Raw genomic sequence first — 20,673 nt, forward strand, 5'->3', positions numbered from 1 at the left:
CCTGAATACAATTTTCATGGGAATAGTCCTTTTGAGGCTTTTTCTGTTTCTCTCTTAATCTGCTTAGAATCTCTCTCTTTGTTTTTCCATGGATTATTTCTTATAGCATGTCTCGGAATGCTTTATCCTCCTGAATATACCAGAGCACAGCAGTCCTTTCATCTCCATCAGGATGAGGAAGGCTGTGCTGCAGCCGTCATGCTCCCCTCTGCGTATGTCCATCGTCTCTGTGAACACAGCACACTTCTGCAGGGCTCTAGAGCCATAGCTCTCTAGATATCCTTGATCTGAAGTATAGCTACTGTCTTTTGTGGCTCTCTCTGGAAATGCTACATTTTTCTCTCCTCCTTTTTTTTGTACCCCCCTCCAGCTTTTACCTTCCGTTTTATTTTAATGCTCTCCAACAGAATTTGTCTTTATTTTCCTTGTGATTTATCTTTTCCAGATAATCAGTTTAAAGTGGAGCTTCTGTGGTATTAGACTTACACACCATCTTTATTTAAACTGGTTTTCTTTCAGGGAAAAAAATAATCTTCATTAAAATTATTAAAATCATTGATATGTGGAAAAAAATAGAATTTCAGGGAAAATAAGCTGAAACTTCTATTGTTCCATTGAAAATTTGAAATAGAAAGCCAGTAATTACTTGAAGATATTTTACAGAGTCAGTTCAAAAACTTTTACATAGTATAGATGTTCTTCAGAAGAATAAATATTACCATTCCACATTTCTTTCTCTAAATCTGTTCAATGGGAAGAATATTCCTTATATTTCCACGTTCATTCTGACACACCTGTCTCCAACCAGCCCTTCTTGGAGTCAGCATTAATATAAAGAATAAACTGAATCATGATAGATCTAAAAACAATCATGTTTCAATGCGTTAGTAAACAGTAATGGAAAAATAAAATACCACCATTCGTCCTGAAGTATCTTTTTTTAATGTAGAATAGCTATAGACATTTACCTAAATGAGGAACTCACGTTGGGAAGTGAGTTCTTTTTTACATGGTATCATTACTAGTGGGTATTAATGAAGATGAATTGCTACGTGTTCGAGTATTCAAAGCTAAGATAAACAGCCATTATTTTAGAACTCTTAATTTGTGAATCATACTGGGTATGACTGTAATTGCAATTTTGTTTTCCATAAGAAGATTTTTGTTGATATGAAGTTATTTTAATGAAAAGAATTATTTAATTTCAACTTTATCTGAATGTTGATAACTTGCTTAACCATGGCTCTGGAAATCTTGACAGCGCTATTTTTATGTACCACATCTTTTCTTCATAAATAAATTTTTTGTTAGTTTGTAATTTAGTCACTGCATGTGTCTGCCTAAATTATTACTAATTCTCAATTACTAAAATCTGGTAAGATTTAGTACTTAACAAATAAGCGTTTATTACAGTATCTGGAATTGAGAAGTGAAATAGATATGTGCTTCTGCACATCTTTCCTTGTTTTCTTTAAGAACACATATTTTCTATTATGTTCTTAATTAGAGAACAGAAAATTTTCTATCTTATTAATGCAAGCTATTGAGGACTGGGAAATTGGGATATAGAAAAAGAAAGATTTAGATAGGATTATTTTCTAGCTTCTCTGTTCTATGTCTTACAGCTCGTTCATAAAAACCAAGCCTTGGTGTGTATTTGGTTACGTTTAGGAGAGACACTCTCTGATGCTCCTTGTCAATGAGCTTAGGCAGCCCATTTGGTGCCCCCACAGGGAGAGAGTATCCCACCCTCCTGCCCCACCCCTACATACACATACACACTGGGAGCTTCTCCAGACCCCTCAGTGCCTGGCTCGCTAGATGCGCTCATCTCTGTGCGTGTGGTTGTGGTGGAGGTGGTCCTCTACATATGCACTTCTTGTGAACATTTATCAGATTACCACTTTACCAAAACTATTTTTAAGCACCTGGATAAGAATATTCTGTTCAAGCCCACAGAGCTTGAGGAAAAAAGTGTCAGTGGCAGAGCTGGGGCCAGAGCACCTGCCTTTGGACTTCCCTTCTATGATTGTGTTCAGGGCACCATGACCACCTATAAGATCTAATCAAGGACAAAACATAAGAAATATCCTTTCTAACACATTACTAACTGTTTAGTAATTTTTTTCGGTCATCCTCAATTTCATTTTGGTGTGAAAATTAAATTGTGAAAACAGTTGCGTAAGAAGCAAGCATTAAAAATAGGCAGAGACAAGTAATAAGTGATTTCCAAGGAAAATGGAGAAGAAGAAGAAGGAAAATTCAGTAGCCCCTCAATTCGTCTATGTTACAAATTTTATTTCTACTCTGATTCCATTCTTTTATAGATGGGAAAAGTTATACCCACAGAAATTAAAATGACTTGTCCAAGTTCAATTTAATGGAGGTTATAACCCAGATTTCCTGACTCTCCATTCAATATTGTTTCCAATATGCTACGCTGACTTCCCCTAGTTTGGGAAAGAAGGTAATTTTATTGTAGAAGTTAACTAAATCTGAAGCTAATACCACAGAACTGTGGAGAAGATCTGAATCAAGAACTCTTATAAAATGTGGTGAGTCCAAATGGGAGTTTACTTCTAAATGAATCTGTTAAGTGCACTGTGTGATTCCTGGAAGAGTGTCTGCCAGCACCATTACTGTATCAGTTAGCTTTGCTGTGTAACAAACCATCCCAAAACTTAGTTGCTTAAAACAACAGTCATGTATTATAAATATTTTACAGCAGCTAATCATTAGAATCATACCATAGCAATATTTGTTTTGTTTGTTTGTTTGTTTTTTGTGAGGAAGATCGGCCCTGAGCTAACATCTGCCAATCCTCCTCTTTTTTGCTGAGGAAGACTGGCCCCGGGCTAACATCCATGCCTATCTTCCTCCACTTTATATGACACGCTGCCACAGTATGGCTTGCCAAGCAGTGCATTGGTGCGCGCCCGGGATCCAAACCGGTGAACCCCGGGCAGCCGCAGCAGAGCACACATACTTAACCGCTTACGCCACCGGGCCGGCCCCTCCATAGCAATATTTGTATTTCTTCTTCTGCCACTTAGCTTTCTATCAGATCTTTGAGGTCCATTGTAATTAAATCCATATACTTCTTAAGTGATGCAAATTTTAAAGACTATCTTGAAAAAAGAAAGAGAAATTTCTGATTTTCTCTGACCTATATTTCACACAAAAAATAATGGTATTTCATCATAATGTAATCTGTATTTAAACTTTTTATTTTTGTTTTTAAATGAAATATTTAATAAATGTTAAAAAAGGAATAATAATAGTGTTTCATGATTACAGATAGCATTTTTTTTGTAACCTTTGTACTACTATAATGCCCTAATTGTGAAAAATTTAAACTCAGGCATTTTTTTAAAATTACTATTGTTATCAATAATGGTTTATGTTGGGTTTTATGGATTTCAAACTGTCTTCTTGAGATTTAACTATGTCGTTTTTAAACTAGCTGGGTACAGTGTCACACTTGATCATTCATGCTGCTATGATTCTTGGGTTTGTTTTTATTTGTGATAGAAATTTTCAAGGGTAAGTTCCCAGATATTCTTCTCTGGTACCGATAGTTGTCAAGAAAGGGTGTTAATCCCTGCCCCTTTATGTAGGTGTCTAAAATGAGGCCGCCCAGTGTTCATAGTCAGTGTGTCCTTTCCTTGGTGTGCTGCTTTTTGCTCCCATTAATGGTCAATCTTTGTACCCCTTTTGTTTGCAGTGTCTCAGTTTGAAACTGAATTCTACGTCAGTGGACTTGCACCTCTCTGTGATCAGCTTGTTGTACTGTCCTACGTAAAGGAGGTTTCAGAGAAAACGGTAATTTTTTTCCACCCCAAATACAAAGGGAAGTGCGGGTTCATTTTTAGCGTTATGCCCGGATCAGGTTGCCCGTGAAAGGACGCTACTGTCGTCTGAGCAGAACTTCCTGACCTATAAAATAGGTTTGGAGGGATTACCCTGCAGACCTCACGTGTTTACCTTTCAGAGGCTCCACTCATTGCCTGCTTCTGTTCCTTTGGCTGGGCAAGGGGGAGTCGTTTTTTCCTCTTTTTTCCATCTCTCTTGGTATTTTAGTCGAGAGGAATGAAGGATTCGTCTTGGTGAAAGGTGAAGAAACTAAGCTGACACTGTGCATTAGCGGAAATGACAGCGATGAAGCTAATCTGCAACAACAGGGGTCCCCATGGTCAGAGGGAATTACGGCAAGGGCAGTTCATTATTTCCTGTGGTCCAGACATACTTGTTTACTTCCCAGTGGCCCAGTGATTCTGAGTAGCTTGATTCTTGCTTTGAAATAGATGGTTGCTCAGTCTCAGTTACCAATGCATGTGATGGGATGAAATGTATGGCTAATAGGAAAAAACAGAGAATCTAAATTTCGTTATACGTGACTTTGGAATGAAGCCTGTTATATATGGTCCAGGGGAGGGGCATGCACACTCAGCCTCCCTTGGAAGCTTATGTCAGCCCCATTCCCAGCTTGTCTTTATTGTCAGAGTCCAGGGGTCCTGCCAGGAAGGGTATAGGGGTGGCTTCAAGGCATAAACAAGGAGAGCTTATTGTAAAGGTTTTCTTTTGGATGCTGTGTGTAAAAGAAATTGTAATTGATTGTCTAGCCCTTTACAGTAAGTAAGCTCTCCTTGTCTGTATCCTCTCCTTTTTTTTTTTTTTTTTTCCTTTTTTAATGGCAAGAAATAAAATAGGGAGAAAAACCCCAGGAGTCCCAGTTTTGAAGTGGTAGCTGCTCTCGAGCATTTCTCTGAGCGAGCACTTGCATTAGGAAGCCATTGCTATAGTAACCTGAAGCTCTGGGTGCCCATGTTGCTAGGCAGTGGGATGCTATAGATTTAAGTGAACACTCAAACCTACTAAAATCAATAGGGCTGGCTTCTAGCCTTGTTGCAGGACATCAGTTTATTATTATTTTATTTATTTTTTTGAAAATAAAAAAAAGCAGTGGCTCCTGAGGGAGTAAATACAGTGCTTTTTGATGAGGAATGTGGGGAGGATGGAGAATATGATTGAAAGACATAAGGAAAGAAGCAGTAAAATGAAAAAGGGAAAGCCTAATAAACAATTGACCAAAAGAAGAAAGAAAAGAAGGAAAGCTTTGGTAATAAAGAGAGTATTGGAAAGGGGTAAAAACCAAGAAAGGCCACTCATAGAGCAAATTAGAAAATGGATTTTTTTCAGAGGAAGAAGTGAGGGTCTTGGAGATGGCTTAAAAATGTGTGTGCCATTGTATATAGCTATTCATCTTATATAGCACCAAAGTACACCTTAAATCCTTAAACACAGAAGACAAAAGGCATAAAGAAGCATGCTCGGGGCCAAACACACCCCCCTTTTTCTTTTTTCATATCAAAAAGACAGTTTAACTGCAACGTTAAACAAAATTTGTTTTTATGTCACTCATAATATTATCCCCAAACATATTTTCAGTTACACCTACACCTTTTACATCCGTGTGTGTTTCCACACACTTGCGGTCATAGTTACAAACTCTTCTGAATTCCCATATTTTTAGGAGCATTATTCCATTCTCTGTCCATGTGGCCGTGTGTCTCCTGTCGTTATTGCTGGCAGTGGTTATGTAGTCTTGCCTCTTGTTGATATACCCTAATTTATTAAGCTGTTCCTCTCGTGTTGGTTTTTCTTTCATTCATTACTAAAGCACGCGTGTGTTAAGACTCATGCTAAGCTTTGAGGATCAAAGATTAACAAGACCAAATCCCTGCTCCTCGGAAGTTCACAAATGAGCAGGGCTGTTTGACCAGTGAACAAAGGTCGTAAAATAATGAGATGAGTCACATTGCTGGTGGTTTTCTTACGCATGTAAAGGAGTTATTTATATGGTCTAACGAGGTGGTTTTCTTTTAATATTACTAGATCAAATACTTTTTTCTGTTTTGCTATTCTGATTTTGATATTTTTTGTCATTGTTATAGCAGTTAATTTTTTCAAAATTCAAACTTTAAATCTTTTCATTTTTTCTGTTGTTTCAAAATTGAGATATGTCTCATTTCTCACAGAGCTGATAAATTATGCTGTATATTCACTGTGTTTTATTTTCTCTACTAGTTGATATTTTATTACTGATATTTTATTTTTGGAATGTTTTAAATGTGTGAGATGCAAAACTAGTGTAGTTGCTTCTCAGTTAACCTAACAAAATTGATCAAAGAAATCTCCGAGGCTTACTGTTTTACGTAGGGAACTTGGAGAGTTCCTGGACTTTTCCTGGGGATAGTTCCTGAGGATAGTTCTGGACTTTTTCATTGTGTTCCTTTCATCTGTGTTCTCTGCAGCAGTGTCACACTGCTTTAGGTCTTGTTGCTTTGGAAAATAGTCAAGTGTATGTTTTATGTCTGTATGCTACATGTTCAAAAAGGTGAACTTTTAAAGTAAAGCAAACTTGATTTCAAATCTAAAGTTCACCGTTAAGTTCCACTTTTTCCACAAATCCCAGTCTCAACCATTTATATATGTAACTTTGACCTTAGTAAACTTTTTGGACCTTAGTTCCTTCATCTGTAATATTAGGAACAATAATACTTACTAAGGTTTAACTTAAGAACTCAATGAGAATAATCTGTGTATAATCACCTACTCCGTTAGTGGAACTGTCATAGGACCTCAGTAAATCATCTTTTCCCCTTCTACCTTGATCTAAAACTGTACTGTCCAAAACTGTAGTCATTAACCATATGTGGCTATCTAAATTTAAATGAATTAAAATTAAATAAAATTAAAAATTGAGTTTCTCAGTCACACTAGTCACATTTCAGGTGTTCAGTGGTCACCTGTGATGCATGTCTATCATATTGGGCAGTGCGGTTAGAGAACATTTCCATCGTCTCAGCAAGTTCTGCTTTACATATAACTCTCAGTCTCTGACTTTTCAGCATTACCAGTAAGTTTACTAGTAGTGGAAGTAATTTGGATAATGGAGCAGTTTGTAGTATTATTTTTACTTTTTTTCACATTTGTCAGGAAGAGATGTAACAAAAGTTCTCCCAGTACGTGGTAGCTGTCCCCTTGGAGCTGAGTGGGCTGTAGCGGTGGGCTACTGAAATGACACAGTAGTACTTGTCCTATTTATCTCATGCAAAAGGTCAGAAAATAAAACACTGTTATGAGACTATCTGTGGCAGGTGGTGAGAAGGGCTTATATCTGCTGAAATTATAAAACCAAGGCATTTAATTATGGCTAACTAGAATTACTTTGCATAAATTATAGAAACGTAGTTAAAATGAGCCTTTCTCCTTTCTTTTCTCCCCAGGAAAGAGAATACTGTGCCAGGCCCAGATTGGATATCATCCAGCCGCTTTCTGAGACTTGCGAAGAGATCTCTTCTGATGCTCTGACAGTGAGGGGCTTTCAGGAGAATGAATGTAGAGATTATCATTTAGGTGAGAGAGATCAAGGATCTGGCTCATATTATGTCTTATATTTATTTGTTTCCCCTTCCACTCGAGTAGCACAGCCAGGAATTTAAGTTGAGGCACTGAAAGGATCTTAGGGAATATCTGGGCAGGCCTCTTAATGTTGAAAATGAGGGCATCGAGGCCCAGAGATATGGCAGAACTTGCTTGAGCTCCCACAGCAGAAGGGAGGGGTCGAGATGGGGCCAGGACCCAGGTGAGTAGGGCCTGTAGTCTTTGTTCTTGTCTTTGGTCTCTTGTCCTCACTGTTTAATGTGACACCTAACTTAATTGACGTCCAGGAGCATGGTTCTGTGGTTGCCGTATCACTCCCAGCTTTGTGTCCTAGAAGGTGTGCTCTGAGATGGCAGAGAAGTTGTCTTGCTGTTTGTGACCGAATGCTCAGAGCCTGGAAGAGTACCTGGCACATACTAGGCACTTGCTGAATATTTATTGAGTGGATGAACGAATATACTTAGTCACTGCTTAGAAGTAGAGAACCATTCCTATTTAGTCTACGGGGGGCATCTGTGTTTGGGTGTCATCATATCCTTGAAAAAATACATTGTTGAAAATAGAACAGCTTGAGCTGTTTAGGAATTCTTTCCTGCTTTAAAAACAATTGACATTTTTTGAGAATATTTTTAGTTCTCATTTTGGCTAAAAGAAATGAGAGAAAATATTCTATAGTTGTTTGAGCTTTCTTGTATGAAGCCCCAAATCAGCTGAGAAATGTGAGAGTATATTCTGGACTTGGCAAATGCACATGTGATTCACAACTGAAAGCACCCAATCTAGGTATTTTGCTCAGAGCAAACTCTGCTGCACACTTAGAAACCCTTCAGAACAGGTTTTATAATTGACTTCTGCAGGAAAGCCTCACAATTGGCGTTGTGCACAACATGCTGAAATGATAGATTATGTCCCCAGGGCTTGGGGCATCTGTCATTTATGCTTTAGATGGCCTTGACCTTGATCAGGAAGAAACATTTATCGCCAACTCGGGGGTGTAATTGTTCTGTAAGAATAGAACAGTGCTGTTAAGTGGCCATAAATAAAGTGTATATACAGTAGGTGAATTCTAATATGCAGCAGACTTGGAGAATTTTGAACGCTATCTTGCAGCTGAGGTCAGAATGTTAATGTATTAAACACAGAATTTTAAACCTACCTTATTTCTTTTTAAGTTTTTGTATTTCCTCCCTCCTTCCCTCCCTCTCTCCCTTCCTTTCTCCTTCCCTTCCTTCTTTTTTCTTCCAAATAATTTTACACTTAAATATTTTTTAAAGCACTGAAATATGTTCTATCATTCTCTGCGCTGTGTCCCACCCCTATCTTCAAACAGAGCCAAACACAATTGCTCCAAAGGTGGACGAGTTTTCTCTTTGTTCTGAGTCCCCTGAAAACACTGCCAAGCTTTCTACTGTTGAGTCACCGGAGTTGTTCCTCTCTTCTCTCACTTACAGAATACTCTGAGGGGGAATCACTCTTTTACATCGTGAGTCCAAGAGATGTTGTAGTAGCCAAGGAACGAGACCAAGATGACCACATTGACTGGCTCCTTGAAAAGAAGAAATATGAAGTAGTTTTGTTTTCACTTTCTTGAAAGTATTGACTTGTCTGTAACATAGAGAGGATAAAAGGTTTTTGTAATAAATCTTTCATGTCTGAATTAGAGTGCCCTAAGCTAAAAATATGTAAGTGACTAATAACTTTCCAATGTTCTTTTCAGAAATTAGGGGAAAAAAGATTACTGTTCAGTGGAGGAGAGGAGTTGATGATAGAGGGAGGGAGTGGGTTAGATCCAGCTTATTGAAATGTTTATTTTGTGGTTTTTCAAGGAAAATAAAATAGAGCTAGTGTTTCACAATTGCCTATTTGGATATTTTAGTGAAATCATTTATTTTGTGCTTATTTCATATGTAAAAAGAAAGCTATCAAATTAATACTCACTTGGGATAATTTGAACTACCTGTTGAGAGAAAATGATGTTGTCCACTTCATTGAGTCTTGATTAAGACAAATTTGAGTAGATAATGTACCATCATGACTTTTTTTTAAAAGGGGAAACATTTATTACCTTTAATAGCTGCAAAGGCATTATTGTGTTGGTTTAGTTAGAGAAACTCTCTGGATGGCCTTATATATTAACCAGCTAAAAACAAACAAACAAAAAATAGTTACTTATTTGTTGCTTTAAGTTTGTAACCACCTAAAAGAATTTGGAAAAAAATGTTTTTAATTTATAAACATTTAGAGTCCAGGTGTTGATACCAAGTTGATACCCCAGTTATTACCATATTGCTTTAGATCCAGAAGTTTCTTAAATAACTTTATGTTTGAGACATTTGTGTTAAAGTAATAATTGTAAACATTCCAAAATAAAAATAAAATCAGGGATTTTTAAAATCTTAATGTAGATATACCTAACTGTATGCATATAGTTTACTTTTTATGTTGCATAAAGGAAAAGTGCCCCTTTGTCAATATGTGTCATACAGATTTAAAATGATGGATGAATTTTTTTGTTTGAATGTACCAGATTTGGTTGTATTTTGAATTGTGTCTGAAATGTGATTCCAATATCCTAATGTGGAAATGAATTCAAATGGAAATAAGAGAAGTCTTCATTTCGGTTGACTGCTTTTGTTTGAGTTTAAATTCAGTGAAGTTCATTCAACCATAACATTAAAAATTCCTGTGCTTGAAGCAAAAGCCATGGGAAAATGGGGCTTTATGTAGTGCAGAACTTTAAAGCATAATAAAGATAGTGTTTATAACCTCAATATCTCTCTTTCCCACTCTCTCCCATTTTCCCTCCCTCCTTTTCTACTCCTTTTATCATGCTTATGTAAATATAGGAAGCTTTGATGGCAGCAGAAATTAGCCAAAGGAACATTAAAAGACATAAGATTCTGGTAAGTGCATAATTCTATTGTTTGAAACATAACTTTACCTTTCAGTAAGTTATAATGGGACTGAAAGTAATTTGAAAAGAACAGGTTCTTTTTACTTTTTGAAAATTTATTTCAAACTAATTCTCCAACCTGTAAGGTCAAACTATCTCATTTTATTGAATCAGTTTCTACTTGTAAACAAGAGACTTGAACACCTGCTAGGAGGTAGTTTTAGGTAATTTGGAAACTGGATTTGTGAAATACACTTTAAATACAAAACTTTCCAGTTATGTGTGGTGAAGTTTCTTTAAATCGTAGGTAAAATCACATTATCACAAAATTTATCAAAAGAGTGGTTTCATAAAACTAGATTGCTTTGGTGTCTCCACAATAACAGATTCAATTGATTTTGTTATGGAGACTAATCTAGGACATCAAATACATTTTTGTTACATTTCAGACTCTGGGAAAAATACAGTGACTGAAAGCCCATTTCTTTGCAAACTGTGACAGTGAATGTGCAGATGGAAAGCAGAAAAGAAATCTTATCCTCTGAATGTGAAGGGTCCTTAGAGATCCTCTAACCCAGGACCCTTGTTTACAGATGAAAATTGGAAACTTAGTCTTCTATGGCTATTTGAGTTTCAGCACAAATTCCTTCTGCCTACACTTTCCCTACCTTAAACTTTTCTGTAAAACTCCACATAAAAGCCTAATTCCCAAAGAGTGTACCAGCAGAATAATCCAGGAACTAAAAGGAGGAGAGAGAACCATTCATTTTTTTTTCCATTCAAAATTGTGGGGAACAAGCAAAGATTATCTAGAAATGGAGCAGAGGGCATTCCAGCCGATTGAATAGCATATGTTACAGTGTAGAGAAGTGAAACCGCTTGGCCTGCTTGGTGATATGGGGCAGTTGAAGAGTTTATACATATGTAACAAGAGCCAGATCCTGAAGGGCCATGTGTCATTAGGAACTTGTCTCTACCTTGGAACCTTTATTTATTTTTTTTTTCCCCCCAAAGCCCCAGTAGATAGTTGTATGTCCTAGTTGCACATTCTTCCAGTTGCTGTATGTGGGACGCGGCCTCAGCCTGGCCGGAGAAGCGGTGCGTTGGTGTGCGCCCGGGATCCGAACCCAGGCTGCCAGTAGCGGAGCGCGCGCACTTCACCGCTAAGCCACGGGGCCGGCCCTGTCTTGGAACCTTTAGAAGACAGTTTAATCTTTCAGTGCCACATCAGATTTACTTGTTAGAAAAATTCTCTAATGGAGATGAGGTCCATAGGGAGGCCAACTGAGTTGGGAATCAATTAGGTATGATTCCCTTCGTGGTGTGGAGGTGGAAGTGATGAGACCTGCAGAGTTGGTAGGAATGGAGAGATGAAGATAGATGGAAGAGGGCCGGCCCCGTGGCTTAGCGGTTAAGTGCACGCGCTCCGCTGCTGGCGGCCCGGGTTCGGATCCTGGGCGCGCACCGACGCACTGCTTCTCCGGCCATGCTGAGGCCGCATCCCACATACAGCAACTAGAAGGATGTGCAGCTATGACATACAACTATCTACTGGGGCTTTGGGGGAAAAAAATAAATAAATAAAATTATTTAAAAAAAAAAGATAAATGGAAGATATGGTCAACTGGACTCTTTGGGATATGGTGACTGGCTCTGTGTACAGAGGAGAGTGAGAATGAGAAATCTAGGCTGACTCCCAGTCTTGAGACTTGGGCCTCTGGTGGATGGTGTTGCCATTCACTGAGAGAGAGAGACTGTGCAACGAGGAGCAGGATTGGGGGAAAATGAATTCTGGTTTTGACACATTGAGTTTTGGCCACCTATAGGACATCCTAGTAGACCTCAAGAAAGAGATCTAGACTCAGAAATAGATTCAGGAGAGTCATCAGCAAACAAGTGTCAGTGGAAGGCATGAGTATGGACCAGTCCATGCAGGGCAAGTGTCTAGTATCAAAGAACAGAGGACTGTGAATGGAACCATTGGGAACGCTAGCATTCAAGGAATGATGTATACAAAACAGATTTGGAACAGCTGGAGGAAGGTTGTGTCATGGGAGGTGGGAGAGGAGAGCATTTCAAGGTAAAGCGAGTTAAATGCTGAAGTAGTTGAGGTAAGCAGGTCAAAAGTAAGACAAGCTCAGCGAGTCAGTTGTACGTTGGGTCTGGTAATATGAACGTGACTAGCGTGGCTTATGTATTCTCAACATGCTCTAGGGGGTGAAAAGTGAATAGGAGATTACGAATGTAGACTACTAGGCTAGCTGTGAAGTAGAAAAGAGTGAAGACTGTGGCTGGGGGCTGTGACATCATGGGAAGGTTGTTGGTGATGGAGGTATTTTGTGTAAGAGACACACTTAGAATGCTTATGCTTAGGGAAAAGGTACAATCGGGTTGAAGTTAGAGGAGTGCAGAGAAAGGATGAGTGGCAGAATAAGCTCCACTATGGGGAGGCAGCATGGACATGAGGAGAAAGGTTGGAGAAATTGGCTCTGCAAAGGAGACATTCTCTTCTCTGAACCTGGACAGAAAGACCTTCCATAGATAGGTGATATATGGTCTGTTTCAGAGAAGTAAGGTTAGGCACCCTTTCTTTACTCTGTAGTTCCTACAGATTTGAAGTGTGATTTCCTAGATAGTAGTCATTAAAGTGAAAACTTAATGAACAAAGAACTACATGTATTTTCTTTCACTCTTGAAATGAGCGTGTCCTGTACATTAATTATGCACAGAATTTCTTCTCATAGCACAATTAATTTCATACCAAGCAGGCAGAGAGAGAAATGGGCCCCTGCCATTTCTGCCATGCAGGAAGAAATTTCACAAAAACTTTTTTGTGCAGAAAGTAGAAGTTAAAATTCAAGTTTGTTATATGTACTGCGTTTAAGCTTCTTGTGAAAATGCTTTTAGATGGAATTAGTATTTCATAAGAAGAGTCATGGGGAGATCAAGCAAGAGCTCCCACGTCTCTGGTGACACTGGCCACCCCAGGCCCTCTCAGATCCGAGGTGGAGTAAGTGAATGAATGTGAATGCTCTGAAGCCAGTCACCTCCCTGCTTTGAGCCCCAGTTTTCTCATCTGTAAACTCATGGGTTTGAATAACATGTTTTTGAGTTCATTTTTACTTTAACGTTAACTTTAATATTTCCCTTTAATATATTATTCTGTCATTTCATTCTTCTTACATTTCTTCAGACTTGAGATAGAGGAGACAGGTCGCTCACATTTTACAGATGAAAGCACAAGCAACAGTTTTGTATCCAGTGACAACAGGAGATTGTTGGATCCTGTCTCTAATTATTGGAGATTTCTTTTGTAGAAAATTTGGGGGCAAGTTAGGAGCCTTTAAAATAACAACATTACTTATTTTTTAAAGATTGTGAATTCTAAAATATGTGAAAATACAAGTACATTTAAATATGCTTAAGAAGGAAATGAGAATAATTAGATAAATATGCTTGAGAAAGAAATGAGCATGATTACATAAAGCAAACTAAAATGTGTAAACAGGTTCCAGTCTGGTGCTCATAGGGCCCTAATGTCATGGCCTGCTCAGAAACTGAGACTCAGCTTTTCAGTTGTTCCAGTTAATTATGAAATGCCTTCATTTAATTTTCCCTAGGATATTGGCTTGGCATATATAAACCACCTGGTGGCGAAAGGAGAATATGACATAGCAGCACGGTAATAATGACATTTTCACAATTATTTGTTAATATAAATAGAATTGAGCAATGTTAATAAAAAAAATGCAGTTGACATTGTTTTACATCTTTATAGTGGTTAATTTTTGAATATTAATAGTTTTAACCACAGAATACATTGATAGTTATTATTTACCCACTTACTTCTCACTTTCACCAAAAGAGAAATGTTTTTTCATTTTTTGATGAGAAAGATGTTGAGAACCATGAAGAATCTGAGATTTTACCTGATTTAGAAGCTAACAAGTTAGCCTGGCACATTTCCTGGGTGCTAGCAGAACACGTGAGGCTCCTGGGTCAGAGACACAGGACTCTCTATCTTAGCAGTCGTGGTAGCAAGAGTACCAGCACTTGCGCCAGATCCCATAGTGCAATACAGTGAGGGCCAGGGGACCCCAAGCTTAGGGTATCTGAATCTTTTTTAACGTACAGTAAGCCCTCCTGCCCTTGGCAACAGAGGAAGACGTTATTTTTATTATACTGGACAGTAAACACATCTGCCCTTTGCTGTGGAGGGAGACACTATCTGTGTCCCCTGATTCCAGGGCTGTTCACTCTACAAGCATCCTTGAGAAGATAGTCCAGAATAAAGGCAGTCGGTGCCTCTGCTCACAATTCAAGGAGAATTGTCTCCCAACAAGAGGGTGGCAGTTAAATGGCAGTGATCAGACAGACCCCACACTCCTGGTTTGCAGGGTTAATGGTGGGCAGAAAGCAAAAATGTTATATAGTGGTCATGGGGGTCTATGTGAGTTGCTCGCCCTGGAGCTGTGCAGTGCCTGTCTGCAGGACTACATCTACATGGCAGCCCGGGAAAATAGGCTTCACACCTGCTTTTCCTCACCTGAAATTTAGGGAAACGTGTTTCTTTGATGTGTAAATTAAGTAAGGTTTCATTCATATATAAACACTACTCCAGGTTATATACTATGGTAAGATTCTAATTTTCTGAAGTCTGATTGTAGTCCATTACTTAAAGCCATTCTAGAAGTGATTTAAATTGGGACTTCTGGGTATGTTGAGATTTCTTCAAGGCAAGGAAGGTCCCCAAGCCAGCAGTGCTCATCTGGATAAGTAGGAAGCTCAGAGTAGGAAAATGGTTGGGAGAACCCCTAATCGTAGTCTTCTGAAAGGGATTCATCTTTATTTCTAAGTATTTTGTATTAATTTTCATGATTTCCATTAACCTTGTATATGCAATCAAGTGAGTAACAGTAATACCTTTATGTTCATTGGCACTGGAGATAGAAATTTGTGAAAACTCTGGGATGAGAGATTTATTTATCTAAGCCCCTAGGGGAAATGTCTACTTATTCTGTCTCTGTTTCTTTTTTTTATTTATACTTTATTTATTTATACTATCTCCCTGGGATGTTTTTACTGCCAGCAAATGCCAGAAAATTCTTGGGAAAAATGCAGCACTCTGGGAATATGAAGTTTATAAATTTAAAGAAATTGGACAGCTTAAGGTAAGCAAATCTTTGTTTTTCACTCTTAATTTTTGCATGTAGAGTTGAGATGGAAATAAAGTTAAGACAATAGTAGTCAGTTCTTTATTGGAAAGTGAGTATTATCTCAGCTGGAAAGAAAAATCCACCCTTTAGAAATTAGTTTCAAAATATAACCCTAGTTTATATTTTATGTGTATAAAATATGTAGAATATTACATATATGATGTGTTCATTTTCTTATCTCCTTCCAATTCTCTCTGTTCAGATGAAGTTTTCCTGTTCTTTTCAATGAATGTGGAAAACAGGTATAATCTCATCCATTTCAAATGTACTGAACAATTAATGCATTTTTCAAATAATATTTTACTTGCTAGAAGACAAATGGAAAAGTTTGACTGTGTAGCTCTAACAAAGAGTTTTGATATTTCATTTTTTTTTTATAGTTTTATTTATTTATTTATTTCCCCAAAGCCCCAGTAGATAGTTGTATGTCATAGTTGCACATCCTTCTAGTTGCTGTATGTGGGACTCGGCCTCAGCATGACCGGAGAAGCAGTGCATCGGTGTGCGCCCGGGATCTGAACCCGGGCCGCCAGCAGCAGAGCGCATGCACTTAACCGCTAAGCCATGGGGACGGCCCGATATTTCACTTTTTTATCTTTTAACTCAGTGCACAATCTCCAAATTAATGAAGTATTCCTATGTTTTTTTAAAACATTTTTTTAAACTTTGCAATATTTGTGGGCCTTTTCAGTGCTCTCTTGGAATTATGCTTTTAAAAATTCCCAGTTAGGACTGTGGTTACCAGGGGCAGTGGGGGTGGGGGGAGGGGGGTGGGGGGTGGGCACAAGGGGTGAAGGGAGTCATATATATGGTGATGGACAAACAAAAACGTACAACCCAAAATTTCACAATGTTAGAAACCATTAAAACATCAATAAAAAAAAAAAAAAAAAATTCCCAGTAACCCAGCTGGCCAGGCCTGCGCCTCCTCTGTGCTTGCCCCAGAAAAGTTGCTCTTCCTGGGGGGCTCCCAAGGACACTTCTTTTCATGCTTATTGGGCTGCTCCTGGAGGATCTTGTCCAGTCCTGTGGCTGCGTTTACACTGATGGCTCCATAACCCAGACCTGTCTTTTGAATTCCAAATCTATGTTGGAAATGTGTGATGGCCTTTTCTCCTTGTAGGTACTGCTGATAATGATCACTTAAATTAATCTGAATACATTTCCTTCCCAGATTTGGTCCTTCTCCTTTCATTCTGTGTTTATGATATTGCAGTGTACCCATTCCTCCATGCTTAATAGCTCAAAGCCACTGTCTTGATGAGAACATCTAACTCACCTCCTTATTCTATGTAATCTCCAATTCTTGTCAGTTTTACCTTGTCACTGTCAATTGGGCCTCTTCTCTTCCCTTACAGTACCACTGCCTTAACTCTCAATAGATCTACAGGCAACCGTAACCCAGCGTTAGCTGTTTGAAAAATAAATCTGCTACTCTCACTTTGCTAATATCTGTTGTTTCCCTCCTGCCTGTGGGATAAAATCTGAATTCCTTTCATGACCCTGCTTCCCCTTCCTCTGCAGCCTCCTCTGCCTTCAGTGACCCTGTCCCACATCTGAGCTACTCAGACCTCCCTGAGTACAAAGTGTGCTTTCATGGCGTCATGCCTTTGCTCCTGCTTGTCCCCCTGCCAGGGCACCCTTTCCCTTCTTTCTTTGCCTGATAGACCCTGGGCATCTGTGATCTCTGCTTCACTATGCAAAATGCACCACAGTACCTTGTTAATCCCTCTCTTATAATACTTACCACATAATATTGCAATTGGCTGGTTAGATGTCTGCATATCTTCCCTCTGGGGCTGTGAGCTCCTTGGGATGGTGACTCAGTCACCAGTACAAAGCATAGTGATTCGTGTGTAGTGCACTGCAGAGTCATTTAACAGTGTTTGGAAATTCGACCCTTAACACACCACTGATATAGCTGAAGAAAACAAGCTATATTTCCCCCTAATTTCAAAAGATGATTGTGAATTTTTAAAAATTGATATATTTTAGTTGAAGGAAAGAAAGATTAATAGATGACCTATAACTCCATAATTACTTAAGAAGTTGACTTTTATCATCTCTGTGACCTTCTTCCTCCTGTTATTTAGATTTTCATTAATTTATCAGGAAGAATATAGAAATAAAGGTTAACCTACGGAATTTCTTTATTCATTCATTCATACATACATATATACACCTCGTGTATACGTTTGAAAACATATTGTAATGTGTTGTAAGAAAGTAGAGTTTATTTGAATCTTTTTAAAATAATTTTCCAAAGTACTTTGTTGCCTTAAATTTTAAAAGTGAAAATATACTTTTATATTTTCTGTGTAATTGGAGTACAGTTTTGTTTTGCCACTTTTTAAAGAATTTTTTTTTCCTTTTCCTTCCTTAGGCTATAAGTCCTTATTTGCCTAGAGGGGATCCAGTTCTGAAACCACTCATCTATGAAATGATCTTACATGAATTTTTGGAAAGTGATTATGAGGTATGACATTCTGACATGGTCATATTTACTTATTCTCAATGGAAAATGTTAAGAAATTTAGAAAAATAATACAGTGGAGCAACTGGTTTGAAAGACATAGATTTGCAGTTGTGTGTGTCAAATGAAACTGAGGTAGATAAAGTTTGATGACAACTAATGTTTATGTAAACAATGAAAATCTCTAATCTAGGTACATTTGGAAGAATTTCTTAAAGCTACCTCCTTGGAAGAGTTAAAGATAAGGACTAAGTGCCATTTGGAGGACCTCGTAAATTGAATAGCAGCTGCTGTTGACGCCTATACTACCCCTAAAGAATTCAGAACTTTCTAAAGCTTGAGACTCAGAACTAGGTTTGCTGAAGGAGGATTCAAGAGAAATTGGGAGGCAGGAATGGAAGGGGATGGGAAATGATCTGTTTGCTTATTGGTCAAGGAGAAAGGCAGTACTTTGCTATATGGTAATTTTATACACCAAACAACACTATAAATAGCAATATCCAATTTTACAGATGAGGAAAGTAAAAATTAAAGAAATTAACTTGCCCAAGGCCATACATTTAAAAAATACATGTGCTTGGATTTGAATTTTAATTTGATGTTTGCATACATCCAAAATGGATTATAATTTTTAAAGTTCGTTGATTTAATACACATTTATTCAGGAAATATCTGTTTAGTGCCTACTATATTCCAGGAGTGTGTGAGGCACTAGGCTGGTGAATGTGAATGAAATGATCCGTATTGACTGATAGTTCCTAGTCTGTCACACCCAAGCACGTAAACCAGCAGATCTCAACAGGGGCTGATTTTGCCCCCCAGCGGACATATGGCAATGTCTGGAGTTATTTTTGGTTGTCACGACTGGGGAGTTGGTGGCAGTTGGTGGCTAGGAGCCAGCAGAGATGCTGCTAACATCCTACAATGCACAGGATAGCCCCCTTATGACAAAGAATTATCTGTCCTCAAGCGTTAACAATATTGAGGTTGAGAAACCCTGATATAAACAGATAAATTATTATATAATATGCTGGGTGGTCTAATAAAGCTATCAGCAAAGCTTTGTGGCTAAGACTCAGTCTTCTCCTCCTTCTGACCAGAGGAAAAGAGGAGATTTCTGGTGGGCAGATTCCAGACAAGACTGGGAAGCCCTTTGTCAGAGCTGTGACTCGTGCTGGGAGAATCCATAAACCAGGAGATGTGGGACCGTGGGCTGCTCTTCTCCAGCTTCTGCCCAGCCTTCATAGTCTTTCATAAAAGTGGCACCATCCGCAGCTCCTTATGGAGCTCAGAGGCCTAACCCAGTGATAAGTTTTCATTTTTGGTGCCTCACAGTGTGCTGCAGGTTGTCACTGCCTTCTTATATTCTGACGTTAGGTTTTCAAGGTAAGGAAGACTTTATTTACAAGTTGCCCCTTTCCCACAAGAATGTGAGGTGGCTTACAAAGAGGTTAACACAGAAATAGAGGTGATCAGACTAGAGAGGGGTAAGAGAAGGAACTCCTGTGTTTGAGTGCCTACTGAGTCCTAAACACCTTGTTAAGATCATTTTTTAACCAATAACTGATTCATTTTAAGGAGGGGTAATATGGCAAATACTATGTTTTAACTCTGAGATGATTTTTAGATCTTAAGATCTAAAGGGACTTTTGAGATAGTGATCCCTTACCCTATACCTCGAGTCTTTGGTCAGTTACTGTCAGCCAGCTATTCCTGGATACGTAAGATCAACGCATGCTGATGCCTGGGTGACCTGTGTAGTTCCTGTACTTTTATAAGCCTGTATTCTGATCATAGGAAGGGATTAAGTGCTTTAGCATGAATTAAACTTGAACAAAATATTTCTTTAATAAGCACACATACTGATGGAGCCAGCATTTCCTTATCTTCTCTTATTAGCATGTGTTGTAATATCATAATCCAGTCTTCTCTAACAGCGTGGATCTGTTCCTTTCTAGATCTGTACAGAAGAGTTTATGCTAATAGTTTCGGTCATTTATGCTGGGTACCAACTGATGTAGGCCAGAGGCTTGGTTCCTATTCATTTCTTATTCAGTTCAATTCAGCATTTATTTGGAACCTACCATGGTCTAGAACTGGGCTGAGTACTCAGTTGGATCCAAGAGAAATAAAAAAAACACAGTCCTGGTTTTCAGTGGGTTTACAGGCTGACTGGGGAGACCATATTAATAAGCTTTAAGCAACTAGGAAATAAGTAAGCCAGGCAGAGCAATGTGTTCTATAAGAGAGCTAAAGAGAGGCCATTATTGGCCATAGTTATTGGAAAAGGTTTCTTCAGTGAATAAAGACTTGTGATGGACTTCTCCTGTTTCTTTCCAGTATGTTCTTGGTACACAGAGTGGCTTTCATAAATATTCCATCTTTGTACATCTTCCCAAAAGAAAGAGGATTATGAGTGTTGTATGAAAATGATGGAAAAGAGTATGAACTTGAATTAGAAATACTGAAACTTAATATACTTGTCCTCTTTTTTTTGCTAAGGAAGTTTTGCCCTACGCTAACATCCATTAGCAATCTTCCTCTTCTTTTGCTTGAGGAAGATTAGCCCTGAGCTAACATCTGTGCCAGTCTTCCTCTATTTTGTATGTGGGCCACCGCCACAGCATGGCTGGCAAGTGGAGTAG

The 20,673-nt window shown here is 38.4% G+C and overlaps 1 protein-coding gene across 2 annotated transcripts in view; it reads left to right on the forward strand.

The window, feature by feature from the left end:
* Positions 1-20,673, forward strand: part of VPS41 (VPS41 subunit of HOPS complex) — a 171,599-nt gene that overhangs the window by 116,551 nt on the left and 34,375 nt on the right. For both annotated transcript variants that reach the window (XM_058570676.1, XM_058570683.1), the window contains 7 exons: positions 3,725-3,822; positions 7,290-7,419; positions 8,898-9,013; positions 10,293-10,349; positions 13,960-14,021; positions 15,429-15,510; positions 17,939-18,031. In XM_058570676.1, coding sequence (XP_058426659.1) covers positions 3,725-3,822; positions 7,290-7,419; positions 8,898-9,013; positions 10,293-10,349; positions 13,960-14,021; positions 15,429-15,510; positions 17,939-18,031 — 638 coding nt within the window. The remainder of the gene's footprint in view (positions 1-3,724; positions 3,823-7,289; positions 7,420-8,897; positions 9,014-10,292; positions 10,350-13,959; positions 14,022-15,428; positions 15,511-17,938; positions 18,032-20,673) is intronic.

The sequence above is a fragment of the Diceros bicornis genome, chromosome 3 (assembly GCF_020826845.1).
Source record: "Diceros bicornis minor isolate mBicDic1 chromosome 3, mDicBic1.mat.cur, whole genome shotgun sequence".
NCBI lineage: Eukaryota > Metazoa > Chordata > Mammalia > Perissodactyla > Rhinocerotidae > Diceros > Diceros bicornis.